General features: G+C 43.9%; 9 protein-coding genes across 10 annotated transcripts; 5 read left to right on the forward strand and 4 right to left on the reverse strand.

The window, feature by feature from the left end:
- Nucleotides 1-159: 159 nt before the first annotated feature.
- BCIN_01g03040 (hypothetical protein) lies at nt 160-3,242 on the reverse strand. The gene is made up of 3 exons (XM_024690355.1): nt 3,027-3,242; nt 1,069-2,955; nt 160-964 (listed from the first exon to the last, which is right to left on the reverse strand). Exons 1-3 carry the CDS (start codon nt 3,201-3,203, stop codon nt 260-262), a joined length of 2,769 nt encoding a protein of 922 aa, XP_024546123.1. The 5' UTR covers nt 3,204-3,242; the 3' UTR covers nt 160-259.
- Nucleotides 3,243-3,842: 600 nt separating this feature from the next.
- Nucleotides 3,843-7,247, reverse strand: BCIN_01g03050 (hypothetical protein). The gene is made up of 3 exons (XM_024690356.1): nt 6,314-7,247; nt 4,801-6,267; nt 3,843-4,393 (listed from the first exon to the last, which is right to left on the reverse strand). Exons 1-3 carry the CDS (start codon nt 6,887-6,889, stop codon nt 4,349-4,351), a joined length of 2,088 nt encoding a protein of 695 aa, XP_024546124.1. The 5' UTR covers nt 6,890-7,247; the 3' UTR covers nt 3,843-4,348.
- A 167-nt stretch (nt 7,248-7,414) lies between these two features.
- On the forward strand, nt 7,415-8,851 carry Bccyc3. The gene is made up of 3 exons (XM_001549874.2): nt 7,415-7,662; nt 7,724-8,331; nt 8,387-8,851. The coding sequence occupies exons 1-3, from the start codon at nt 7,561-7,563 to the stop codon at nt 8,634-8,636; spliced, it is 960 nt and encodes a 319-aa protein (XP_001549924.1). The 5' UTR covers nt 7,415-7,560; the 3' UTR covers nt 8,637-8,851.
- A 79-nt stretch (nt 8,852-8,930) lies between these two features.
- On the forward strand, nt 8,931-9,995 carry BCIN_01g03070 (hypothetical protein). The gene is made up of 3 exons (XM_024690357.1): nt 8,931-9,064; nt 9,122-9,147; nt 9,200-9,995. Exons 1-3 carry the CDS (start codon nt 9,020-9,022, stop codon nt 9,879-9,881), a joined length of 753 nt encoding a protein of 250 aa, XP_024546125.1. The 5' UTR covers nt 8,931-9,019; the 3' UTR covers nt 9,882-9,995.
- A 114-nt stretch (nt 9,996-10,109) lies between these two features.
- BCIN_01g03080 (hypothetical protein) lies at nt 10,110-12,115 on the forward strand. The gene is made up of 3 exons (XM_024690358.1): nt 10,110-10,724; nt 10,783-11,200; nt 11,250-12,115. The coding sequence occupies exons 1-3, from the start codon at nt 10,183-10,185 to the stop codon at nt 11,799-11,801; spliced, it is 1,512 nt and encodes a 503-aa protein (XP_024546126.1). The 5' UTR covers nt 10,110-10,182; the 3' UTR covers nt 11,802-12,115.
- A 148-nt stretch (nt 12,116-12,263) lies between these two features.
- BCIN_01g03090 (hypothetical protein) lies at nt 12,264-13,504 on the reverse strand. The gene has a single exon (XM_001549871.2). It carries the CDS (start codon nt 13,463-13,465, stop codon nt 12,326-12,328), a length of 1,140 nt encoding a protein of 379 aa, XP_001549921.1. The 5' UTR covers nt 13,466-13,504; the 3' UTR covers nt 12,264-12,325.
- Nucleotides 13,505-14,813: 1,309 nt separating this feature from the next.
- Nucleotides 14,814-16,163, forward strand: BCIN_01g03100 (hypothetical protein). The gene has a single exon (XM_024690359.1). The coding sequence runs from the start codon at nt 14,940-14,942 to the stop codon at nt 16,035-16,037; it is 1,098 nt and encodes a 365-aa protein (XP_024546127.1). The 5' UTR covers nt 14,814-14,939; the 3' UTR covers nt 16,038-16,163.
- Nucleotides 16,164-17,855: 1,692 nt separating this feature from the next.
- On the forward strand, nt 17,856-20,346 carry BCIN_01g03110 (hypothetical protein). Of its 2 annotated transcripts, none has more exons than XM_001549869.2 (5): nt 17,856-18,051; nt 18,110-18,325; nt 18,377-18,480; nt 18,820-20,022; nt 20,072-20,346. In XM_001549869.2, the coding sequence occupies exons 1-5, from the start codon at nt 17,983-17,985 to the stop codon at nt 20,253-20,255; spliced, it is 1,776 nt and encodes a 591-aa protein (XP_001549919.2). In that variant the 5' UTR covers nt 17,856-17,982; the 3' UTR covers nt 20,256-20,346. The 2 variants fall into 2 exon arrangements, with proteins under 2 accessions (XP_001549919.2, XP_024546128.1); XM_024690360.1 differs by lacking the exon at nt 20,072-20,346 and adding an exon at nt 18,638-18,745 and having other exon boundaries at nt 18,377-18,578; nt 18,820-18,978.
- A 207-nt stretch (nt 20,347-20,553) lies between these two features.
- BCIN_01g03120 (hypothetical protein) lies at nt 20,554-22,620 on the reverse strand. Its single transcript, XM_024690361.1, has 4 exons — nt 22,056-22,620; nt 21,710-22,000; nt 21,151-21,653; nt 20,554-21,099 (listed from the first exon to the last, which is right to left on the reverse strand). The coding sequence occupies exons 1-4, from the start codon at nt 22,410-22,412 to the stop codon at nt 20,646-20,648; spliced, it is 1,605 nt and encodes a 534-aa protein (XP_024546129.1). The 5' UTR covers nt 22,413-22,620; the 3' UTR covers nt 20,554-20,645.
- Between the last annotated feature and the right edge of the window lie 238 nt (nt 22,621-22,858).

The raw sequence follows: 22,858 nt of genomic DNA on the forward strand, positions 1-22,858 counted from the left end.
TCGAGACCTTTCCAAGGGGCTTGGATGAAATATGAAGATGAAAAGCTTGGAGCTCGAACATGATGCATGATGGGTGATAGTGAAATGAAAAAAAAAGGAATAAAAGCAAGCGTAACTTTTGACCAATACTTCTTGCTCTATCGAGGGACAGAAGTAGGTTGAATTGTGATGTGATTTCGAAACACTAGGATGAATGTTGGCCGTCTAGATAATACCTTGCAGTTTTCGACTTTGAAAAAAGAAGAATAATCAGAGAGTATTAATCAAAGGCACGACCTTTACCCTTGCCATTACCAGTGTAGTATGTAGCAGGTAACGTCTCCATATTGCCCTGGTTGTTGTCGCCATCATTCATGCTATCGCGGTAGGGGTTTCTTGATGAAAAGGTAGAATCAGCTACATCGATATTATCCGGTGCTGAACTTTCCTCGGTATTTATTCGAGAAGCTAGAGTGCCGATAGTAGCCTGTGCCACATCTCTGTAGTCGATTGCCTCTGGCCGTTGCCGATGTACGTTGCTGCCACTACTACTAGCTGTAGCAAAATCACCTTCGGAATTCTCATCTCGTGATCCATACTGCTTGAGCTTGCCGTCTACGATGCGTTTATGGCAGATTTTGCGGGGTCGCTCATCGGGATCGGGTGATTGAGGATGCTGCTGTCCTAATGCAATCTGCGCGCTCTGGTGACTGAGACTCTTTTCCAACTTCTCCAGAGGACCTTCGGTTTCGACACGCTTAAGGGTGGGTGGAATTGCCATGTCCAAGTCAATCCTTGAGCTAAGTCTTGATTGGATAGTGTCCATAGGTACGAATGTACTGGCAGCTTGGTATTGTAGGGTTTTTGGCGTATGGCGCAGAGGATGTGGAGATGGCATGTATGCATACATGGGCGTTTGTGATAGTGTTGCGGGATCAATCGTGCTTTGATATCCGTTCCAGATGTCGGTGATGTCAAGTGAGTTCTGCAAGAAATAGAAGTTAGTATTAAAATTTGAAAATAAGACCGAGATTTTTCAGTGTCGATCGCTTGACAGGACTGAATTTGATTAAAATGGCTTGTACTTACTTCTTGGACTGGACTTTCTCCCATGAGGGTTCTCATTGCTAGATCTCGATGGGTTGCAGCTGCTACTAGACTATCTCTACTCCTGACTGATGTTCGTGCTGGCATTCCAGTCGGGGTGAAGGGAGAATCTGGCGTGGAGACATTGACAGGGCGAAATCCACTTGGTTTGCTAGGAGTATGATGGTTTGTAGTGAAATAATCGGCTTGTCGAGAGAAACCCGGGCTGAATATAGCCTGTGGCAAGGGAGTCAAAGGTGATTCTGCAACGGCTGGAGTGTAGTTGGAATCCTCGTGGTCTGAATTGATCATTCTGGGAAACTGGAAGTCTGGTCCACCTCTAGCTCCATACACCGGAACTTGTTCAAAGCCATAGTTGGCGTTTGGAACTTGCCTAGACATGTCTGCATTAGGTTTCAGAACCTCAGCATATGAGTTTTGAACGGTCTCGGGTGTAGCGAAGGAGGGAAATGTTCCCTGCCGAGGTGTATGAGCAACTGGAACCATTTCAAAAGATTGTGGGCCGGGAATTCCACTCTCCAGATCGCCACGAGTTCTAAGATTGCCATCTGCAATATCTCGACTTCCGGTGGGTCGTCTGGAACCGACCTGAGGTTTATGGGCCACTCCACGTACCAGCATTACTATAAATGTTGAACTTCCAACTAATAAGAGAAGAACGCTAAGAACGAGCCACCAGATGACTGGAACGCTGATGATAAAAGGGCCTGGTTTGTCGTTTGTGCTCTTTACGGCAATTATCACTCCAACGCAAACTGCTGTCGACACTATCCCGAATTGAGTCGCTCCAACTGCAACCCAGCTATTGGATGTCAGATTGTTAAAAAATCCAATGCTCCCTTTGTTATTATTCGGTACAGATCGTCGTACTAGATGAGGTTCTGCTAAGCGCCGCTCTAACGCTAGACGTTCGTCTTGTTTCCTTGCGGCAAACTGAGCTCTTGCTTCAGCGGTCACTCTGATCGGAAGGGGGGGTCGCGGAGTTGGTCGTGGTGGTAGCTCAGTCGGGAAATTAGTTGATTTAGCGGCTTTAGGAGGAGAGGGGGAGGCTCGTCTTCCATTATAAGTAGAAAGGAAAAGTCCCATGTGCATATCGCTTAAGCCCGAGTAGAGTTCATCCTCAGAGACCGCAGAAACCGCCGTTGAGTTAGGAGAGAATTTGCTTCTCTTAGGCTTCTTATCTTTGCCTTTTTTCGAACTATTGCCCTTGGGACTAGTGAGAGCACCTAGTTGATCCAAGTTGCTCTCTGGAATAGCTTTGCCACTGTACGGTACTTTATTTGCGAAGGACAATGCATTCGATCTCGCAAAAACTGGGGCAGTATTATCACCAGGACCTTTGGCGATCAAAGTCGGGTTCTGGTAATGACCATATGGTTGTTGGGTAGTAGAAGGACCAGCCATGGTAGCATCGCCGCGATCCGAATATGAATGCGGTTGGCAGAAGTCGTTGCACACCGTTGGGTTGTTGGGAGGGGTACCCTCGCGATGATGAGACGAATATTGATTCTCTTTTGTAGTATGAAGTCCATCGCCATACGTGCTCTCCATACCAAATGAGTCCATATCATTGGTATATGTGCTCAACCCACGTGAGTGACTGTCTGGTAATTGATTTCGGGTAATAGCATATGGACGTGGTGAAAACGTAGAATTATCTTGGCTACGAGTCAAGGAAGGCAAACCCTTCACCATTTGGCTAATCTCCGTTGGACTTCCTCGTCCGTCTTTATCATTAGATGGAATGAGGTACTCAGATAAGTCTGCATTTGACAGGCTCTGGTTACCTTGAGTCAACTCCTTTTCCTTGAACACATTCAATCCTTTAGAAAATGCTCCTCGAGCCATGATTATTGATCTTCTGTTGGACTTGAGAGGTATTAGCAAACTTAACTTTCAAGTTCCATAGTAGATATCATAAAGTGATGACCTACTCTTACTGTGCGCGAAGAGGATGCAGCACTTGCTTCAAGATTCTGAGAATGCGCATTGGAGGATTGTAGAGGGATCGATGGCAAGTGATTTGAATCACTAAACGGATTGTGTCTGGAATTCAAATTTCCAGCTTTGCCAGTTGCGCGTTGCGGTGCCCGCTCTCCTTTGTTATTTCGATCCATTTTTATATTATGCGCGTTTTTGTCTTGTAGATAGAGCTCTTTGGACAGGCAAGGCGTAGATCTTGATAGTTATTTACCATAAAACAACAGGTAATGGTGAGATTCGTGGGGTTTTGATATAATAGTGTTTGCGACTGACGAGGATGGAGGCAGAAGGAGGAGAGTGAGGGATCACCTCCTGCTGGAATTCTTTCTTGGGAAAAGCAAAAAAGAAAGCCAGTGAAGGCCAGTTTAGCAATCTAATCAGTTACTTATAGATTTTCATTGAATAATTGAACAAAGGTTGGTCTACAAGCAGATATTTGCTGTTATCGAGCAGTGGTAGTTGTGTTTTCGAAGATGATAAAAGATAGAAACCTGGGACTTTGTATTGTCCGAGGCCGAACAGTTGTAAATGGCAAGCAAGAAAGGTGGGGCTATTCAAAATACAGAAACAACATCAAATATTTCTTTCAGATGAGTGTGTGGGCGGTGAATAACTTCAAGTGAGTATAATTGTGATCGGGTGGGAATGGAAGGGGAGTGAATTATGAGAATCTTGATTATGCAAGGAATAGGAAGCCTAACTTTAGTTTGTCACAATGGCAACAAGTTGGCAAAGAGACAGTAAGCAGGGCATGTAAAGAAAATGGAACTAGCTGTTGTTGTTGTTGTTATTATTGTAGTTGTTGATGTCAACTGCAACTAGTCAACCAGGACCTATTGTTAGATCAACTTCGGATCTAACAACTTCGGGTATTGCCGGTTGCTACCACTACTCCTCCTGTTGAAATCTTGATCCCAAGCTTCATACTATCAATTATTCCCCCGAATAGAATAACTACTTCTCAAAGACTTTAAGAAGAGAGATCTATATTGTTCACAATCGTCATTTCGCCCTTTATTAACTTTTTGAAGAAATTTATACTCATCTACCTCTCAATCTGGAACAGTGAGGCTATCTGACAAGGCTATTCCAACTCAACTTGAACAGCAGGACTATAGGGCATAAGTCCTAATAAAAAAAATACAAGTGGAATGTCTAATATAACCAACGTCTGCCGTTTTACTCTTTATGTACAACATTATACAAAACGCACCAGACCGCAGAAGTGGAGTCTTTATTAAGGTTCTACAACAATGCCCAATCCAAACAACTATGCATTCTACACATTTGGTGATAACAAATCATACTTGACACATCTTTCAACCTACATTGGACTGTCAGCATTTGAATGACTATCGCTAATTTTGAAGTGCCAGGTTAAAGGGGTTCGGGCTCGGCGTGCCAAGACATACAAAATGAAAACTTTAGGTGGGTAGGTAAAGGGCAAAAAATAGAGCAGGGTATGTGCAAGTCTGACCGAACACAACCTAAATGATGTTGCGCTACAAACCAGTTTGTCCCAGAAGGCATAAACTAGACAAGCTAGCTTGGCACATTGACAGCTTGCTAGTAGCCGGCCCCTAGAGGCATACACAAAAAACATGGCTGTCGTTGCTAAATCTTTGACTAGAACAGAAGGCAATAGTGATACATAAAGAGGTAGTGCAGGAGGGGCGATTAAGAATATAACAGCAGACAAAGAGATGGAAGTAAAGAAAGGGCGGAACATACATCTTCAATGGAAGCCTGCAAGAACTTTCTAGCTTCCAAACCTGCCCATACCTTCAGCATAGAAAAATCACCTTGGCGAAGCATTCCACCTCCACTCTGTGCTCCCAATTCTCGTAGAATAGGCAGTGCAGAGGACAGCAAGTCGATATCAGGGTTGAGACTTCTGCCAATACCTTCTAGCAACAAAATGCTGATGACCACGTTGACAAAATCCCCTTCCATCCTAACGTGATGAGTCCGAACCATGGAGAGAACCTCGTTTAGTATATCTCCTATTTTCATGTTGCCCAATGCTAACGTGCGACTCTTAACTCCTAGGACAAGATGTTGCATTTTCAAAGAATAAATCTCTTCATCAATGACTGCATCAGGCTGGCGACATCTTTGACACATCAAGTGACCTGCTTTATAGCCATCAAACTCAGCTACAGCTTTGAAAAGGTCAAGAAAGTTTCTTCGATTAGTTGCATTTAGTTCTGTAACCAAGCCCGTGTCAATGAAGATCAATTGGGGCCTGAATCCTTCTTTGTCAATTTTTGAAAGTTCTGCTTGCCATGCCTGGGGATCCTTTCTGTGGCGATATGGCTGAAGTCTTGCTAGTACTTGTTCAGTGACATCTGGTTGGGACTGAGGATCTTCGTCTTTATGTTTACTGAAAGGTAGGTTGGGCTTCTCAGATTGGTAAAAGCGAACCATTATGTTGCCTGGATGAAGGTCTGCATGAATAAAATTGTCAATTAGCAACATGCGTAAGAATGCATCAAGCCCTTCATCTGCAATATCCTGCTGGAATACGCCGCCACCATTTTCCATGAAGTCAGATAACGGTATACCCTGTGCGAATTCCTCCACCAGTACTTGTCTTGTGGTGAACTGAGTATATGGGAATGGAAACCATGCTGTTGTCCTTGGTTTGAAATTTTTTCTGAAGATTGACAAGTTTGCAGCTTCAATTCGAAGATCAAGCTGCAATCTCATCATTTGTCCAAATTGCTCGACTTCATCTGGAAACGACAGCCATTCAAATGTGGGAATCAAATTAATTACTGAAGCAAATACCCACATGATCCGTAGATCTCGTCTAACAACTCTTTCTACCCCTGGATGAAGAACTTTAATTGCAACATAACTTGATGGGACTCTTTGTGGTGTGCTCTTGATAAGCGTGTCGACATTTTTACGCACATTTTTTCGTATGTTTGTGGGCTCTTGAAGATCTGGATCTCCTGGTGTTGCCAAATCTGGTTTAAGCTTGGCCTTGTAAACTTGTGCTATAGCCCCCACCCCCAAAGGCTGTTCCTGAAATTCCTCAAATATATCGTCAAAGGGTCGCCCATCAAATGCTCTACTTATAATCCTTTTGGTGGCATGTAGTGAGTGCGCAGGTGCATTGGAATGAAGTTGTGACATGATCTCGCACATTTGCGAAGGGAAGATATCTGATCTAGAGGCAGCCCATTGCCCAAGCTAGAAAGTCAGCACAGCAAGGTACAACAAGAATTAGATGCCACACCTTAATAAACGCAGGCCCGGCTCGTTCCATAGCCTTAACTAAGAACCTGTACCACCATAGAGTACCCATCCGCTCATTGTCTCGCGTGGTGTCCCTAGGCCCAAAGTATGCAGCGGGTATAGTAACAAGAACTGGAACGAATATAACCACAAGGTGCAGGAAGCGTATGCTTGTACAAAGTGGTTCCCATAGACAGGCGTCTAGAAAATAGATTATACTATCTTTTACTCGTTGAAGCCCACGAACATTGTCACCCACTTTCTTGCTGATTTCATCTCTCGACGCCTCTAGCATTCGCCCTTCTGCAGTCATCTCAGTTCCGTCATTATCTTTTTCTGATAGCCGAACAAATACAGTAGGGCTCAAGCCTGCTGCGGCGGCGAGGACGAGCCCTTTAGTCCGCGGCGGCGATTCGAATTGCCATCTTCCTCGTTTTCTCCAACCCCCTTCTCCCCCACCTCCACCACCATATTTATATGATTGTCTTGTTGCTGATTGAAGATTCCGACATTGGATCGAGGCTCGTATTCTGGGAAGGGTCTGACGAAGACATGTTCGACCTGTGGCCAAAAACATCCTTATCTTCCTTCGTGTGAAGATTGGCTTGTTCCCGCAATTGAGTCCTATCGAGGCTCCATAGATGTTTTGTTGATAATGGATTTGGTAACGGTATAACCTAGACGTTGTAAACGCCCCTTCACGGAAGCATGAGTTGCGCCAGTGAAGTATTGATTCGGTGACGTCAGGTATCAATTATAACATTTCTTCATTTGAGCCACACCAAAAAATGTAATGTGCATTCATATGATAGAACATGCCATGATAATTGCCAAAATAGACACATTTATTAAAAAAGATGTGGCATTTGAAATATATACATCTAATAAGCACCTAGGTATATGATAATGTCAACAACCTGATCCCTATCATTCTCTGCGCGTTTGTTCCATGTGATAAATTGTGCCTTTTACTCAAGGAGACCCATATTATTTTTCATGAATGGCGGAAGCAACGGTTCATCGCCGGTTTGGGGGGAAAAAATCCTTGAGCGGCGGAATTTTTGCCGAATCCCCTCTTTCCTCCTCTTTTTCTCTTTTCTTCGAATCACAGTGAAGCTAATTCCAATAAAGATACATTCATTCACTTCTCTCAGTGTTTAAGAGGACATCAATTATCTCTAATTTATATCCTTCATACACAAACCTAAAAAGTACACAAATTGGTTCATCTCAAGTCTCACAAACAATATGGGCTGGTTCTGGGCTGATTCTCCTGCACCTGCTGCTGCGGCGTCGGGTATGAGAAATGTCCCTCACGCTTTGCCCAAGGATAGCAATGCCACTCCACCTGTGAGTATATAAGTCTCTGTTTTACTCCGTCATTCTGTGATTCTGATTTTCCGCTCGCCAGCCATCATGTCCTATGCACAAGCCCAGCGCAGATGCTCTGAAGCCTGTGGCAAAACCTCCAGCATCATCACCCGAATCCGCCTGTCCATATACTCCCGACAAAGTTTCTCAAGAATCTCAAGCGACGTCCAAATACTCCAAATACAACCCTTTAAACTACATGTTCCCGGACTTATCTCAAGAGAGAGCGAAGGATCAGACTGTTGTATTGCCAACCGAAAGGGAGCCATCTACAATACCTAAAGGCACTGGGGATGGTAACTGGGAGTATCCTTCACCACAACAAATGTACAATGCTCTTCTGCGCAAAGGCTATACTGATACGGATGCGACTGCCGTTGAGAGTATGGTATCAGTTCACAATTTCTTGAATGAGGGTGCTTGGGCTGAAATCGTAGAATGGGAACGAAGATTTGGCAAAGGGTTGTTCAAGGGTTGGGAGAATTGTAGAAGAGGAGAAGAGGGTTCAAAGGCAGGAGCAGAGATTGGTGCAAATGAAGACGAAGTGCCCCAGCCCAAATTAGTTCGATTCATGGGCAGACCAAAGGAGATGACGCCAAAGGCTGCGATGATTCAAGCCATGGGTTGGGCTTTTCCAGAAAAATACGGGTAAGTATTTTACGATCTTTTGTCAACGGCTCAACTTGACTAACCGCGTTTATAGTACTGAGCCGCCATTCGATCGACATGATTGGTTTGTCCAAAGAGAATATAATGGCCAGAAGAAGGAAGTTAGATACATCATCGATTATTACTCAGGAGGCGAAGAACCTACTGGAGAACCCATATTCTATCTGGATGTTAGACCCGCCCTCACTCCAACCCAAGCTGTAGAGCGCATGATGCGATGGAGTGGTGATGTTTGGTATCGCGCATCAGGTGCTTCCGTTAGAGAGAACATCAAAAAGAATTAGGAATTCTATCTATTTCTTGAGATATGAATTGGCGTTTTGCAGCGGTTTTAAGCAATACGCTTCGGTTTGGGTTAGGATTTGGTATCTGCGGTTATGATCTGATTGGATCAATGACATGGGGTTATGCATATGGAATGGTCCCTGGGTAGGAATCACAGTTTACGCCTCTCTTCTCTTGTAGTTATTGATACCTAGATAATGATATTCCTTATTCACGACGTCAGATTTATCCAGTTTTCGGGTGTAGCTGTTGTGCAGCTTATCGTAGTGCAAGACTTTTAGGTGGAGCTACCCGAATCATGATAAGAGCTTCTTTAAATCCCCCACTACCCATACATTATTGTTCCCTCTTCTCAACCGTTTGAAAGATTAGAGCAGCCAGTATGGCGGAACCCTTTGTATCAATCAGGAAATACATTAAATGGGGAGCAAGTATTCATAAGATTTGTACAATCTCGCCTCCAATATGCTAACAATTATTGCAGGAGAGAGCAGCAGAAGAGAATACAAAGTGCATACCTTGAGCTGTTGTCAACAGCCCTAACATGCTAACACACACTTAGCACTCTTGTTCTAACATCTGCCGATAAACACTATGTAGACATACGAATCCTTGACCCATCTCATCCACCCCCAAACAGCACCTCCGACCCTCAAGCAATATTGAGGCTGGAGTGGGGTTTCGCGGGCACTGCAATCAGCACTCCCGCAGTATTCAAAGATGGTGATAAAAGCATATTGATTAAACCGGCACATACACAGTGGGTTCATGAAATAGATAATAAGATACGGAATCCTGGACCGAATGATCGTGATGAAGGCTACATGTACCCTGTGGAGGGCACAAACGAAGTTTTGGAAAAGGGTGCCATGGTGAATCCAGACACCGGGAAAGTGGAAGACTATGAAGAATTATGGGAGGATCTCGAGGTTGGAATGACGGAAGGGGAGAAGAATGATTATTTTGTGAGTTGGGTGCTGAAGACGAAAGATGCTGGTGAAGTAAACGGAATGGTAATTAGAATTGGCGAGTGGGTACAGGGGGTCATGAGAAAGGGGGATGACTTCTCAGTTATTGGGTGGAAATGGACTATCGAAGAGGGGTGGAAAAGAGTGTTGGCAATTGGTGAAGATTTTGGGCTAGATAGCAGGGTCTTTGGGAAAGAGATATCTGTGGGTGATAGCATTAAGGTCGATAGCGGCGTGGAGTGGGAATTCAAAAGCTGTCACAAGCACAGAAAGTAAGCAAGGGAGCCGGAGAGCCAAGTAGTCAATTTCGAATCTTTTCGACTAATATTATGATTCCCATGGAAGAATGGTATTTCATTTTGCCCTCTGATTGTGGCCAATGAGCTACTACCTTGGAATCAACTTCGCGTTGGCATATTTACATTCCTGTCGAGGAATGTTAATGTCTCCTCTCAGAATCTATAAGTATAGGATTTAGCTTCAAGGCAAACATTTCATTCTTACGGCAATACGTGTCTCTCGTTTCCATTGCATTCAATTCTGTCTGTCTTTTTCTATCTTGAATTTGTAAGTAACTATGCCCTGGTTATCACGCAATAGCAGTCCCGCGAATTCCATTGGAGACATGATGGCAGTCCAATCACCGATTGTTGCCCCGGCGAAGATATCGCCATCCTCTTCAATGGCAGTCACAGTCATTCCTTCGATCATCGATCCTACATGCGGGACATCACCCGCTCAATATCGCCATTCAACAATGGAAGTCTTCTGGAACTCCATGCACATACTTTCTCGCAATTTGTACTGCATTCCCCAGATGATGGGATCCTTCACTTTTAGTGTGGCCCAAATGATTCCTAAGAGCTCAGGGAGGGATATGTATGAAATGGGCATTCAGTGTATGTTATGTATCATGGAGTGTTGGGCAATGCTCATGGTCATACCGGCATTCTTGACGATGCCTGGAGCGATGTTCATGATGTGTTGTCTGGCTATGTGGGGGGTTATGGTTGGGATGTCATGGCTATTGAGAGGAAGAGAGAGAATTTGTGAAAGTATAATGCCTGTTGGAGACTTTGGGGACGAGAAATGGATTTTTGTTAATGGTAGTTGTACGAGGTAGGCAGATCACCCTCTAGGAAAGGAGTATTTGTGTATATCGCTCATATTGGAACAGCTACACTCAAATGATGCATCATCTCACTCGACTGAGTATCATTTTTCACCGCCGCATGACCGGAATCCACAATCGCACCTTGGGGCTCCCTCTCGACCTTCTCTTTCACTTTCTCTCGACCGCCATGCCCATCCACCGCACTCTGTATTCGCAACTTCGCGAAACTCTTTTGTCACCTAGTATCCAAAAAGTAGTCATTCTCTCACATTCAACCGGTTCCAAGATCGTCTCTGATATCCTTGATCAACTACACGCCGATCTGCCAGCTAGTTTAATGGCGAAATTGGAGATCTATACTTTCGGAGCCGCAGGTGGCTCTTTCTCGAATCCTCTGGTCAATTCGCTTCGTATGGAACTCGGGGCTCATGCAGAGAATGAGAACACCAATATGAAAGTATCTTATGAACGTGTAATACCCGTGAGTAACTCTATATTCCATCCAAATGCATATTTAATCGTGAGAATAGCATATTGAACATTACCTTCCTCTTACATCCTCGCCGCTGTCTACTATGTCGATTTTACACCCGGTCTTACATACTCTAGACTCTCGATTCTGCGGCCGAATGTTCATATTGAATGGGTTTCACCCGGTCTTGTTCGAGCAATACTTGGATATGATGTTCACTTGGCGAAAATCCGGTAATTCAGGTGATGAGTCGGAGAATCGAGGGTTTTGGGATGAAATGGTCAGAGTTGATGGAGAGACAGCTGAAAAGAGAGAATTTACAGCGGGTGCAAGAGGCGCAGCTGGTATGGGAAAGGGAGAGAGAAGATGGAGTGGGCTGATGCAGATGGAGAAGGAGGGAAAGAGAAGACCGGGTAGTTGGAGCTGGTCGAAGATGGGGATGGATGGAGTAGGAATGGTGAGGAGAGAGACGAAGGCTTTGGAGGGAAAGAGAATGAGGGAGGTGGGGAGGTTGGGTGGTTATGAAGGTGGTGAAAGACTAAGTGTGGGCTGGTTTGAGGGAAAAGGAATGATGGGGTTAGAGAAGAGGATGGCGAGTGGTGGCCAGTAAAATTAAGTCTAAGCGATGATCTAGGGACTGCGAATGGAAGTGAAAGCGATTTGGAGGGTTGGGATGAAGTGGTAGTTAGTAATTCTGGGGATCCTCGTGGTTCTAAGGTAGATATCAATGGATGCAGCTCGGGGTTTGAGAGCAACGAAGAAGAAACCGACGTTGATTTGGATATGTTAGTGGCAGTATGGTTTTGACAAGGTCTGTTTCTACTTTTAACTTTTTAATACTACGGAAATATGTATTTGAACTCTTGCTTTCTGATAGTACTATATTGAACCTAGCGTGCTCCGACTTTTAATCTGAATTTATCAAGCTTCATGCAGTGTCAATTCTGGATCATTATGTAACTGACATTTAGATTGATTCGGTTTGGAGATGTAGAGTTTCAACGCCATTAACCCCAAAAACACCGTTAAGAAATACAAATATTACCAAGGTAAAACTTTAAAGCAAAATTAATGGCAGACAGAAACCTAGGCGCATTTTGGGAATTAATCACAGAATCATGTCGGCGATGTGGTTTATTCTGGACGCTTCTTCTGTTCCCTTACTTTGATGTTATAAACTGTTTGACCGTCGTCACTAGCTGGTGGTGGATGCGTTCGACCTGATCCAAAAAGCACATGAACTTCGCGGCCTGCTATGTCTAGATTAAGGGCGTCCTTTGATCTGGACCGGGAGCTTGTATAGGAAGATCTGGATGAAGATGATGTAGTCGATGACCTTGTACCTGAGTCCGACGAAGTATAAGAATCAGATGATACGGATCTTGCACGGGACCGCGGTGAAGGATATCTTGATTCGACACCATGATCTGAATCTGCGCCATGTAATGTAATAGCGCCCCCTGATTTCGGACGAGACTTTTTACTAGGTGTCGCTTCGACTTCACGTCTGCTTTTATGAGTTTGCGCACCGACTTGGCTATCATAGCTTTCGGCAACTGCACTAAGGTTCTTCTCAGTCAGTGGCATTATAGGGTGCTCTTGCTCGACTGGGACCTGAGGAGCCTGCCGCTGTGTAGATTTGTGTGATCTGGACGCTGCAGACCGAGTCTTTTTCTGTTTCACAGCAGGTACTTCGTCACATTCCTTGTAGGAGCTGCCTTTTCTTCTCGAACACTTGGATGAATGTGCATGCCTAGGTCTTTTCCTCCTGTTAAAATCAGCAGATCGACCATGTGAAGCTTGCCATTGATGATGTTTCAGTTCCAAACAGCCTGATTTGGTAAGATCATGATTGACAAGATCGATGTACGTTGTATGATCTTGCTCCATATCCTCATCTATCCGGAGGCGCTCGAAAGCCCTGCTAAAAGCAACAATCGGATCTCCCCTAACGATACCAACTTCTTCGGAAACTATATGTCGGTCCCTCCTGAGCATGACCTTTTCGTAGTATTTTTCGCTGCGTAATATACCCGATAAGAAAAGTATGCCATGATCGCTGAAGATAATCTGTTGTCCACCGTGTTCTAGGCTTTGAATCGCCTCAGTCGCCGTTCCATGTCGGGAGTTTCTAAAGTTGGGCAAATCGCTTTTCAGATTTGGAATTTCGACATACCATCCAACTAAAACGAAGCCGGGAACAAGAGGGTATGTTTTAATGTAAAGTTTGAACCCGTCGGAGGAACTGAAAATGTCCAGAGGAATTGAAGGCATGGTCTAAGAACGTGCTATCTGAGCTGCAAGTTAGCTACCTTTGTTTTGAACATACTTCACAACATACTATATGAGGTACTAGATATCTTTGTCAAATAATCATCTATCGCTACGGATAAAAAATTAGCTAGTAGATTTTCCTGAAGATTGGCTATAGCATCTATATTTAATGGGTCATGTCTTTTGGTGCTCCTGTTCCTGTTGGCGTACGCGACCCAGGTCCCAAGAAAACCATATCACACACAACATGTTGAACAACTTAATTGCCTTGAGGTATATTACGGGCTGGCTGACCAGGTCCTTTGATTCATCTCTTCTTTATATGATTTGCGGATATAGAATTTGTTGTTGTGCTCATGTTCATTTGCCAGAGGCTCTATGATCAGAAAGCCAGGAGCTCCGACGGGTAATTGGTTGATCCAAATCCATTGGGAAGTTTCAAATCAGGTGTTCCTTTAGGAATACAGTACTACTGTTAGTTTCATGGTTAAGTAGGATATATATTTGGTTGATGGAAGTAGTGTGGGCATGCCGGTAGCCCCCCAAGGAGTGGATCTTTGAGCATTGCTCCACCAAAGTAACGGGTTTCTTTCCAACTCTTTCACGATTTATTCCTCAACCTTCTGTCTAACTTCAGCACAGCGAACAGATGTTCACTGTGTTTCCCGAATCTACGTCTAAATGTCTTTCTTGAGCTTTACGTGCGGTTTTGTTCCTTGCCAACATGCCCGTTGCTCAAATATCGTGGCTTCTACATCGATAAACTCTCACAAAGGTCAACCCAGATGTAAAATCACACAATTTTATCTGATTCTTCCGCTCCAACAATCACTGTACTGAATGAAATACTCAAACTGTCATTTTCCTGCAACTTCATGTCTTTCAGTGAAAAAACATCACTGAACCTTCATACGCGTACGCGCGACGTGTAGTCAAAAATGAAAAGGTAAATGTGCGTAGCGAGTTTACTTCTGGCCTTGTAAAATAAATAATACAAAAGGTGGGAAACTTAAGGGAATTGTAATGTTATCAAGCAGCCAGCAATTTGGCCTGCGTAGGATCGCGTCGCGATGGCATTTGCGTATTGAAATAAACGCCGGCCACCCGCTAGGCTTACAATACCTACAGGGCTGAATAACAAAGACCGTAAAACTCCACGTAGCTAGGCCAGTCAAGAATGGCGGAGGTTTTTGTTGTTATTTAAGGACTTATACAAGTGTTTTTACAGTATTGAAGTCAAGGACTGCCCCAGCGAATTGAAATCACTGACCACTCGTGGAACGGCAATCAGAAAGCCATCAGCTTTTCAAAGTACATTAAAGGTTATTCTTGGATCATTTAATCCGCCGTCTACTCAAGTATGGAATACTGGCGTGGAAGATATCGACCGTACGTTTGCTTCTTTCTACATGCACCCAAACGGAAGTCCCGCTAATCACTAGCCATTTTATCAAGGATATCATCTAGTGAAGTGATGATAGATGAAAGAAACCAGTATAGTGTCTACGCCAGCGAGTGTATGCTCCTACCTGGCTATATAGAGCAATCAATCACACTCGATTTGAGTACCTCTGAAGAGGATAAGAGATTTTTGAGATACTCGATCGAATTTGAAGTAGAACCGGATCGAGACCAGAGAGGGCATATTTACCGTGGTTACTCACAATCACATCGACTGGGCGAAACTAGAGAAGGATACGCGATGTCTTTCTTGAAAACACTTGAGGAACTGCACGGAAAAACCAAGCGAGCGATAGAGCGCAGACGTCATTCACCATACGAGGAAACCAAACGAGCGATAGGGCGTAAACGTCATTGCTTCGGAAAGCTTAAGTATATAAGTGACATCCTTGAAGCAGCACGCAAGAATGAAAGTTTGCTAGTTCATCAACCTAAATTGAAACTTCTCGAGAAATCATCTGGCCGCAAGACCTGGCAGGCTCAGTTCATAAGACGAGGAGCTAGCGGAACTATGGAAGAGGATTACGAAAGACGAGAGGTTAGAAGAGATAAAACTTTGGGACGGATCAATAAATCTAGAGTTGCAAGAGGATTTGGAATACATATAAGCAATAACGAGAAGAGGAGTCGGAAGCGGGAAGAGCGGATGAGATACCCGTCACATAGTGATGCTGAATCCACAGGTTCGCGGGAAACTGCTTCAAGCGTTGGCTCTTATTACGGCTCTTCTCATGGAAGGCGGCGCCGCAGTTCATCTCGTAACCACGATGGCTATCGCGGATACGAATCTTTAGATGACGACTATGATACCAGATCGCGTGCATCTTCGGTGTTTTCGAAACCAGGCCGCTCCTCAAGCCATGGTTCCAGAAGCTCTGTCTCTTCTGGATCTAGTCGGTCAAACTCAGACTACGGGTCAAGATATAGAAGTGGTCACAACAATTACCAGACCGATGATCAGTTTCGAAAGCCACCAAGTTATCCACCCGATTTTCAACACGGTTATGAAACTAAGGATCTGCCTCGTCCGAACGAACCGTACCCGGGAAGATCTCGGTCACTTTATCCGTCGCATTATCCGCCACAATATCCGCCACAATATCCCGTATGATCATACAGCAGGTAATGCGTATGGATGATCGTGAGGAGTGGCGAGTAAAGGGAGAGGGAGAGAGAGGGAGAGAGGGGGAGAGCAGCGAAGTAAGTAGTTGGGAGATGATGGTAAATTGGTTGTTCAGCATGTCCCACAATTTTGGTACTGATGGGTCTGAGTTTTGTTGTTGTTTCATTTCCTTTCTTACTATTGTTCATTATATGTATGGTCTCTTCTTCACGTCAATATACTTCATTACTTGGGAACATCTTGTTTACCCATATTTTCCAAATCTGTTGTATCTGCCTATGCGAAAAGGAGCTTGCAATGCCATTGCAGGGCACTTTCTGTATCAAATATCTCCGCCCACAACCAGATATTAACTTTTGACTTCAAACAAATAGTCAATACTAGGAAAGGATCATTAGCTCAATATTGCAGAACAGATCCCATAGGTCGACGGATTACTTTGACACACACAAAGCCGCGGCCAATAAGAGGGCTGGTCGGGGTGCCCGCTCACATAACCTTCATATGCGCGCTTGCAGTGTATAGAATCTGTATACTCAGCCCTCGGGCCACGCATTGGAACTCACAATCCACCCGGCCCGGGTACCAGATAACACTTAGAAGGATCTTCTGTGTTACGTTCTTTACTTCTGGCCTGCCAATCTAGTTTGGCTATCAAAATGAGATAGTTCAAGAGTGAAATGAGTCTATGCTATATTTCTCACAAATCAATAATAAGCTACCGTTCTGGAAAACAACGTTGGCACAACCGAGACTCCCATAAGACACTTCAATTCACACAGGATACACTTGAGCCTAGAAATAGTGATACATATATTGCGGTGTGACAGTCGAAGCAACCGAGGCTCAGTGTGCCAAAGTGTACTGTAGAAGCCGCCATGGGCAGATTTGTTTGCAATCCTTCCTTTATGTAGGATGCAAGATATCTAACCCACTACCTGGTAGCAATAGAAGTCCAAAGAGACCATATGAAAAGGAACGACGATGCGCGAAACCAGTTGCTTTACTTTCAGATCTACGCCGCAATCAATCTGGTAAAATATATAATAAAAGGGACGACAAAGGCTTCAGAAGTTGTCAAGTGAGATCATGCTCCATTGAAGCGTTCATTCTCTTCCTATATGTTTGATACTTTGTATCGTTCATCACCAGCCTTGATAATTATTGAAAATTCTACGGAAGAAATTTTTAAAAGTTGAGAGGTATGGGCCCAGAATAATTAGCGTGGCGCTAATCCCGTTTTACTCTAGATCGTTCTTCACTGTAGCGAAAAAGGTCCTCTCTAGAATCTTTCAAGGATTCCCTCTAGGCCATACGTAGATGTGTGTTAATGAAGATATTGCTATGTGCATGTTGCTATGTATATATTGCTATGTACATATTTGTATATGTTGAGATGAGATACCTACTTCCACTCAAGTTTTGCCACCATTTTCTCATAAAACCAGCCAGCCTGTGTGAATTCTCATGTGTAGGTAGTTTTAGTCTAATGGTCCAACACCCTCTCCAACCATGCGCGTTTAGGTGTATGTCGTAGGGAATTTGAACCGCCATAAGAGAACGATGGAATGGAAAACAGAGTGAAGCTTTCAGAATCTATTCACTGGCTCACATCACCAAAAGCGTTTGAATAGACATGTATATTCGCTTTGAGCCACATCATGAACGTGAATGTGTACTGCTCGAATTGGGTGTTCCAAGAATTCCTGCTTACCTAATCTAATGCGTGAAGCTCAAATTTCAGCCTCACCCGTTCGTTCCTTTCTCTACCATTCATTCACTACAATCTACATCAATTCTTTCTCTGCATTAATAAATTACACTCAAAGCCTTTGAACTCGAGACAATAAGAAGTCCAAATTCTTATCGTATAACTCTTCTTTTGTATACACTCTCCGTTAAAGACTTCATTACAAACGACGCGACGATTATTATGGCCGACTTTCATTATGGAGGGACGGATGAGGAGTCTGCTGAGATCAAGAAGCTGAATGCTGAAGTTGTAGGTTTATCATTGTGTTTCTATCGATTGCGCGTTTGCTGACCATTACTCTCTATAGCTCGAAAATACGGATAATTTCGAGAGTTGGGAGAAGCTTGTTCGCGCAGCAGAGACTCTGGAAGGAGGGTTAAATCGTAATTCAAGTCCACAGGCGATTGCGACAACTCGAGATTCTTACGATCGTTTCCTTGCGAAATTCCCCCTCCTGTTTGGATATTGGAAGAAATATGCAGATCTGGAATTCTCCATAGCTGGCACAGAAGCTGCTGAGATGGTGATTAAAGATAGACTGTAAGGCAATGAGCTATGTGCTGACATATTTTAGGTCTTTGAAAGAGGTATCGCCAGTATAGCAACATCTGTGGATTTGTGGACGGATTATTGTTCCTTCAAGGTCGAGACAAGTCATGATCCTGATGTGATCAGAGAGTAAGTATACTAGATGCTTTCCTTCCCTTAACACAGCATCTGCAGCATGGTCATACAGCCACATGAGCTACGTTCGGAGTTTTCATGGCTCACAAATGGTGAGAAATGCCAAAAAAAAAAGCTGTTCATGTTTGACTCTTCTCACCAACATGACCAGGATATCTTTCTGCTATCACACGTTCGCTTTTGTCCCGTATCACTCTGCACACATTGTCGGCACGAGGAGGATATAAATATCATTGCATTTGTGCACACTGCCCTTCCCGTATTTGCACTCCTTGCCACCTTTCCATTCCCTCCCTTTTCAAAGTACGAGGCGTATCTAACATTTTATATTAGGCTTTTCGAGCGTGGCGCCGTTGCAGTGGGATTGGACTTTCTTGCCCATCCTTTCTGGGACAAATACCTAGAATTTGAAGATCGATTGGAAGCTCAAGACAAGATATTTGCTATTTTGAATCGAGTCGTGAAGATTCCTATGCATCAATATGCTCGATACTTTGAACGTTTTCGCCAGTTAGCTCACGCTCGTCCATTGCTAGAGCTTCTTCCAGCCGAAACACTCGAACAATTCCGTGCCGATGTTATTTCTGAAAGTACCGGCTTCCAGTCTGGTCCCAAAGGGGAATTAGAGATTGAACGTGACATTAGAACCAAGATCGATAATTTCCATCTTGAAATTTTCGCTCGTACACAAGCGGAAACTACAAAACGTTGGACATATGAGTCTGAGATCAAGCGTCCTTATTTCCACGTCACCGAGCTCGATAATCAGCAACTTTCAAATTGGCGCAAATACTTGGACTTTGAAGAGGCCGAGGGTGATTATACCCGTGCTATTTTCTTATATGAGAGATGTCTAGTAACTTGCGCATTCTACGACGAGTTCTGGTTTCGTTACGCTCGGTGGATGTCATCGAAGGAACGCAAGGAAGAAGAAGTCAGAAACATATATCAAAGAGCAAGCACACTCTATGTGCCAATTAGCAAACCCGGGATTAGATTGCAATACGCTTATTTCGAGGAGATATCCGGGCGTGTCGATGTTGCGAGGGATATTCATCAAGCTATTCTGGATCGCATGCCTGGTCATGTAGAGACTATAATTTCTTGGGCTAATCTCGAACGCCGCCACAAAGGCCTTGATGCCGCGATTGAAGTCTACAAAGCACAGATTGCTTCGACAGAATTAGACATTTATTCCAAAGCAGCCTTTGTTGTTGAGTGGGCCATTTTATTGTGGAAGATTCAAGGATCTGTCGATGAAGCTCGTCAAGTTTTCCAGAAGAACACACAATGGTATCCCGAAAGCCGTCATTTCTGGACCAAGTACATGGAATTTGAGTTAGCGCAGCCAACGAACTCAACCTCGGAATCAGAACATCATGAAAGGCTCAAGCAAATTCATAGTGACATGATCAAGACATCCATGAGGTTGGATACCAAGAAGGAGATCAGTAATCTATACTTGATGTACCTAAGGGAAAGAGGCTCCAAGGAGACCATGAAAGAATTTCTGCAGATTGATCGTGAACTGAACGGGTAAGCATCTTTTTCCGATTCTATAAAGTACCGTACTAACAGACCACAGGCCTATATCAGTTCAACCTGACTATGTCAAAGCTACTGAATTGGGAAAGGCGACAGCAAATGGAACTATCCCGGGTGTTGACTCAGCTTCTTTACTGAAAGGCGAAGTCAAATACACTACATACTTTCAACAGCGCAAGCAACCACTAACTGTTGACCCGCAAGGTCTTGCACCGTTTCATTAGATCGTTGCATTGCTGCTTGTGAGAATCACCAGTGTCGTCGTCGGGTCTTAATAAGTTCGACCAGGCAGCGTGTACAATAGTATCCTTATCAGCCTTGCGATTTGTTCGGAATGAACTCATCGACTTTTTCTTTTCTTCTTTCTCCTCGAATGCTGGATAAACATACCTTAAGCAGCTTAATGATTAGAGGAGTGGCGGTTTCGGGAATACGCAAAGATTTGCCTACATGTTTTCATTTTCTTCACGTAGTTGACAGATATAAAAGCAAAGTTTCACCCATATTTCAGGACAAGATGTATGCATCACTGTGATTATCATTGATCAAAGTGTCTTCTATCAATGAGCGGCACGCTTTATTCTCTACTATCTTCTAAAATGCATTCCTCCGTCTCAGTAAACATACCTGAAATTGGGGTTTTCTCTATCCGTCAAATCGTCAAAAGCGTGCACCATGTCTCTATCATCAGCCTCTCTAATTCCTGCCCCTGCCAACTCATCTCTCTTCTTATTTTCACTCATCAAGTGCCACCTGAGAAACACTAAGACCAAAAGAAGCAACACATAACAACCAAGATGGGTAGCAAATGCGATGAAATAGCGTGGCGCGTCGTTCTTTAGGAAAACTTGAGGACCAACTGCATTTCCTGCTGCCCAACTTATAAAGTTTACAGCTACCACGATGGTCTTCTTAGTTTGGCCGGCAACATTACGCGACATGAGAGTCATGGAAAGGGTGGCAGTGGACCAGAAGGAGAGTGTTATATAGTAAGAGATTAAAAGGCCGACTTTGGTGCTTAAGCTGGTGTTGCGGACTGTCATGAGGACAATAGTGCCGACGAATGAACTAAATGCTGGGATTAGAATAGTTGCGGTGATATCGAATGGTTCTACTTACGGCAAAAGGTAGAGAGTCATGACTAGAATATTTTGGTTATACTTCTTCACCAGGAAGTGACTGGACAATAACACGATGATGATGTAAAAACCCAAAACCATAGCTAATAGCTGCGTTTGCAGAACTGTGAAATTAAACCCCGTGATGATGATATTTGCGAATGCACCCAGTCCACTCGTTGGCAATGTTGTGCATATAGCTATTAAACAATAACAGTACATTTGCGGATCGGTGAATGCGTCTTTGACGTGCTCGACACGGAATTTGCGGTTTTGCATGCCGGTTTGGTTGGACCGGACACGCTCAACCATGAGTTTTTTGTCGGCTTCGCTGAAACACTTGGCGCGCATAGGGGAGTCGGGCATCCAGATTACGATGAAAATTCCCCAGAGAAAGGAGAGACAGGCGTAGGCGACGAAGATCGCTTGCCATGATTTGAGGGGGCCGGATTTGAGAAGAGTGAAGCAGTAGGCTAGGAGCCCGCCTACAATTTGTTGAGCACCCTATATTTATCATCATTAGATATATTGGGACATGTTGGGATTAGAGATAAGCATACGTTCATCATGTACCAGTATATCACAACTCCTGCTTGTTCTTCTCTTTTGTACCACATACTAGACAAAACCACAAAGATGGGCTGGCAAGCAGCTTCGGAGATTCCAAGAAGAGTACGAGCCACGACCAGACCTTCGAAATTATGACAGAGGGCATGCATTGAAAGTATTATACTCCAAACACAAACGTTTATACCCAGATATTTGGCAATCGGTACACGTTGTATAACCCAGTTGGTAGGGTATTCTACTACTAGAATACCAATGTATATACATGTTGTGAGCCATGGATACTGCACCCTATTAGCAATTGCTCAAATCTGGAAGGGAAAATAGATAAACAAATACCTGTGCGTCGGATATATTAGCATCTTTTCTGATGCCCATGATCGATGTGAATGCCAAAGTTCCTTTATCGAGCGCTTGTATAAAATATGTCAGGATCATGATAATCAACACTCGTCTATCGATGAGCTTCTTGAGTCGTTTATTCTCATCATCGCTAATATGGATAAGCACATCGCTGGTATATTTGGCAACTTCAGAATCGACACGTCCATAATCCATATGATCTGGCTTATCAGGTCCCAAATAGTGCATATTTTCGATGTGGGATATGTCGTGATCTGATTTTGGAATTGGATGAACCATTCCCCCAGCCTTAGGCTTTTGAGACGAGTCTTCGATGGAGCCAGCCATGTTCATCTTGGATACCAAATTGCGGGCTCAGTGGTCAAAGAAACAAGAGAAGAGAGAGGTAATAGAACTCGCAATATCCCACTTTTTGCAGAGGTTATGAAGCTGATATAAATACTGTACATCCCACGCAACCTCGCCCGCTTCGGCCGCATATATGTATGCATCTTCATCCATCGAACAGGCCGGAGCGAATTTATCCATCCCATGGGGAAGCAGAAAGGTGTTTATGGGGAAGTGGGGTACCTGGTCTTCAACTTGGCATCAAGTCCTCGGGGTATCTCGCGTTAAGGTAACCGAGCCGTGGGGTACATAAGCTGCTTTGACAATCGGTTATACACGAGCACCGAACAGAACACCGAATAAAGGAAGATCTTCATTTGTGAAAGAAGTGGATAAGCAAGTAGATGTGGAGGTGAGTGAAGAATACCAGGAATGTGTGTGTTGACAAGGGG

Source organism: Botrytis cinerea, chromosome 1, assembly GCF_000143535.2.
Source record: "Botrytis cinerea B05.10 chromosome 1, complete sequence".
Taxonomy (NCBI): domain Eukaryota; kingdom Fungi; phylum Ascomycota; class Leotiomycetes; order Helotiales; family Sclerotiniaceae; genus Botrytis; species Botrytis cinerea.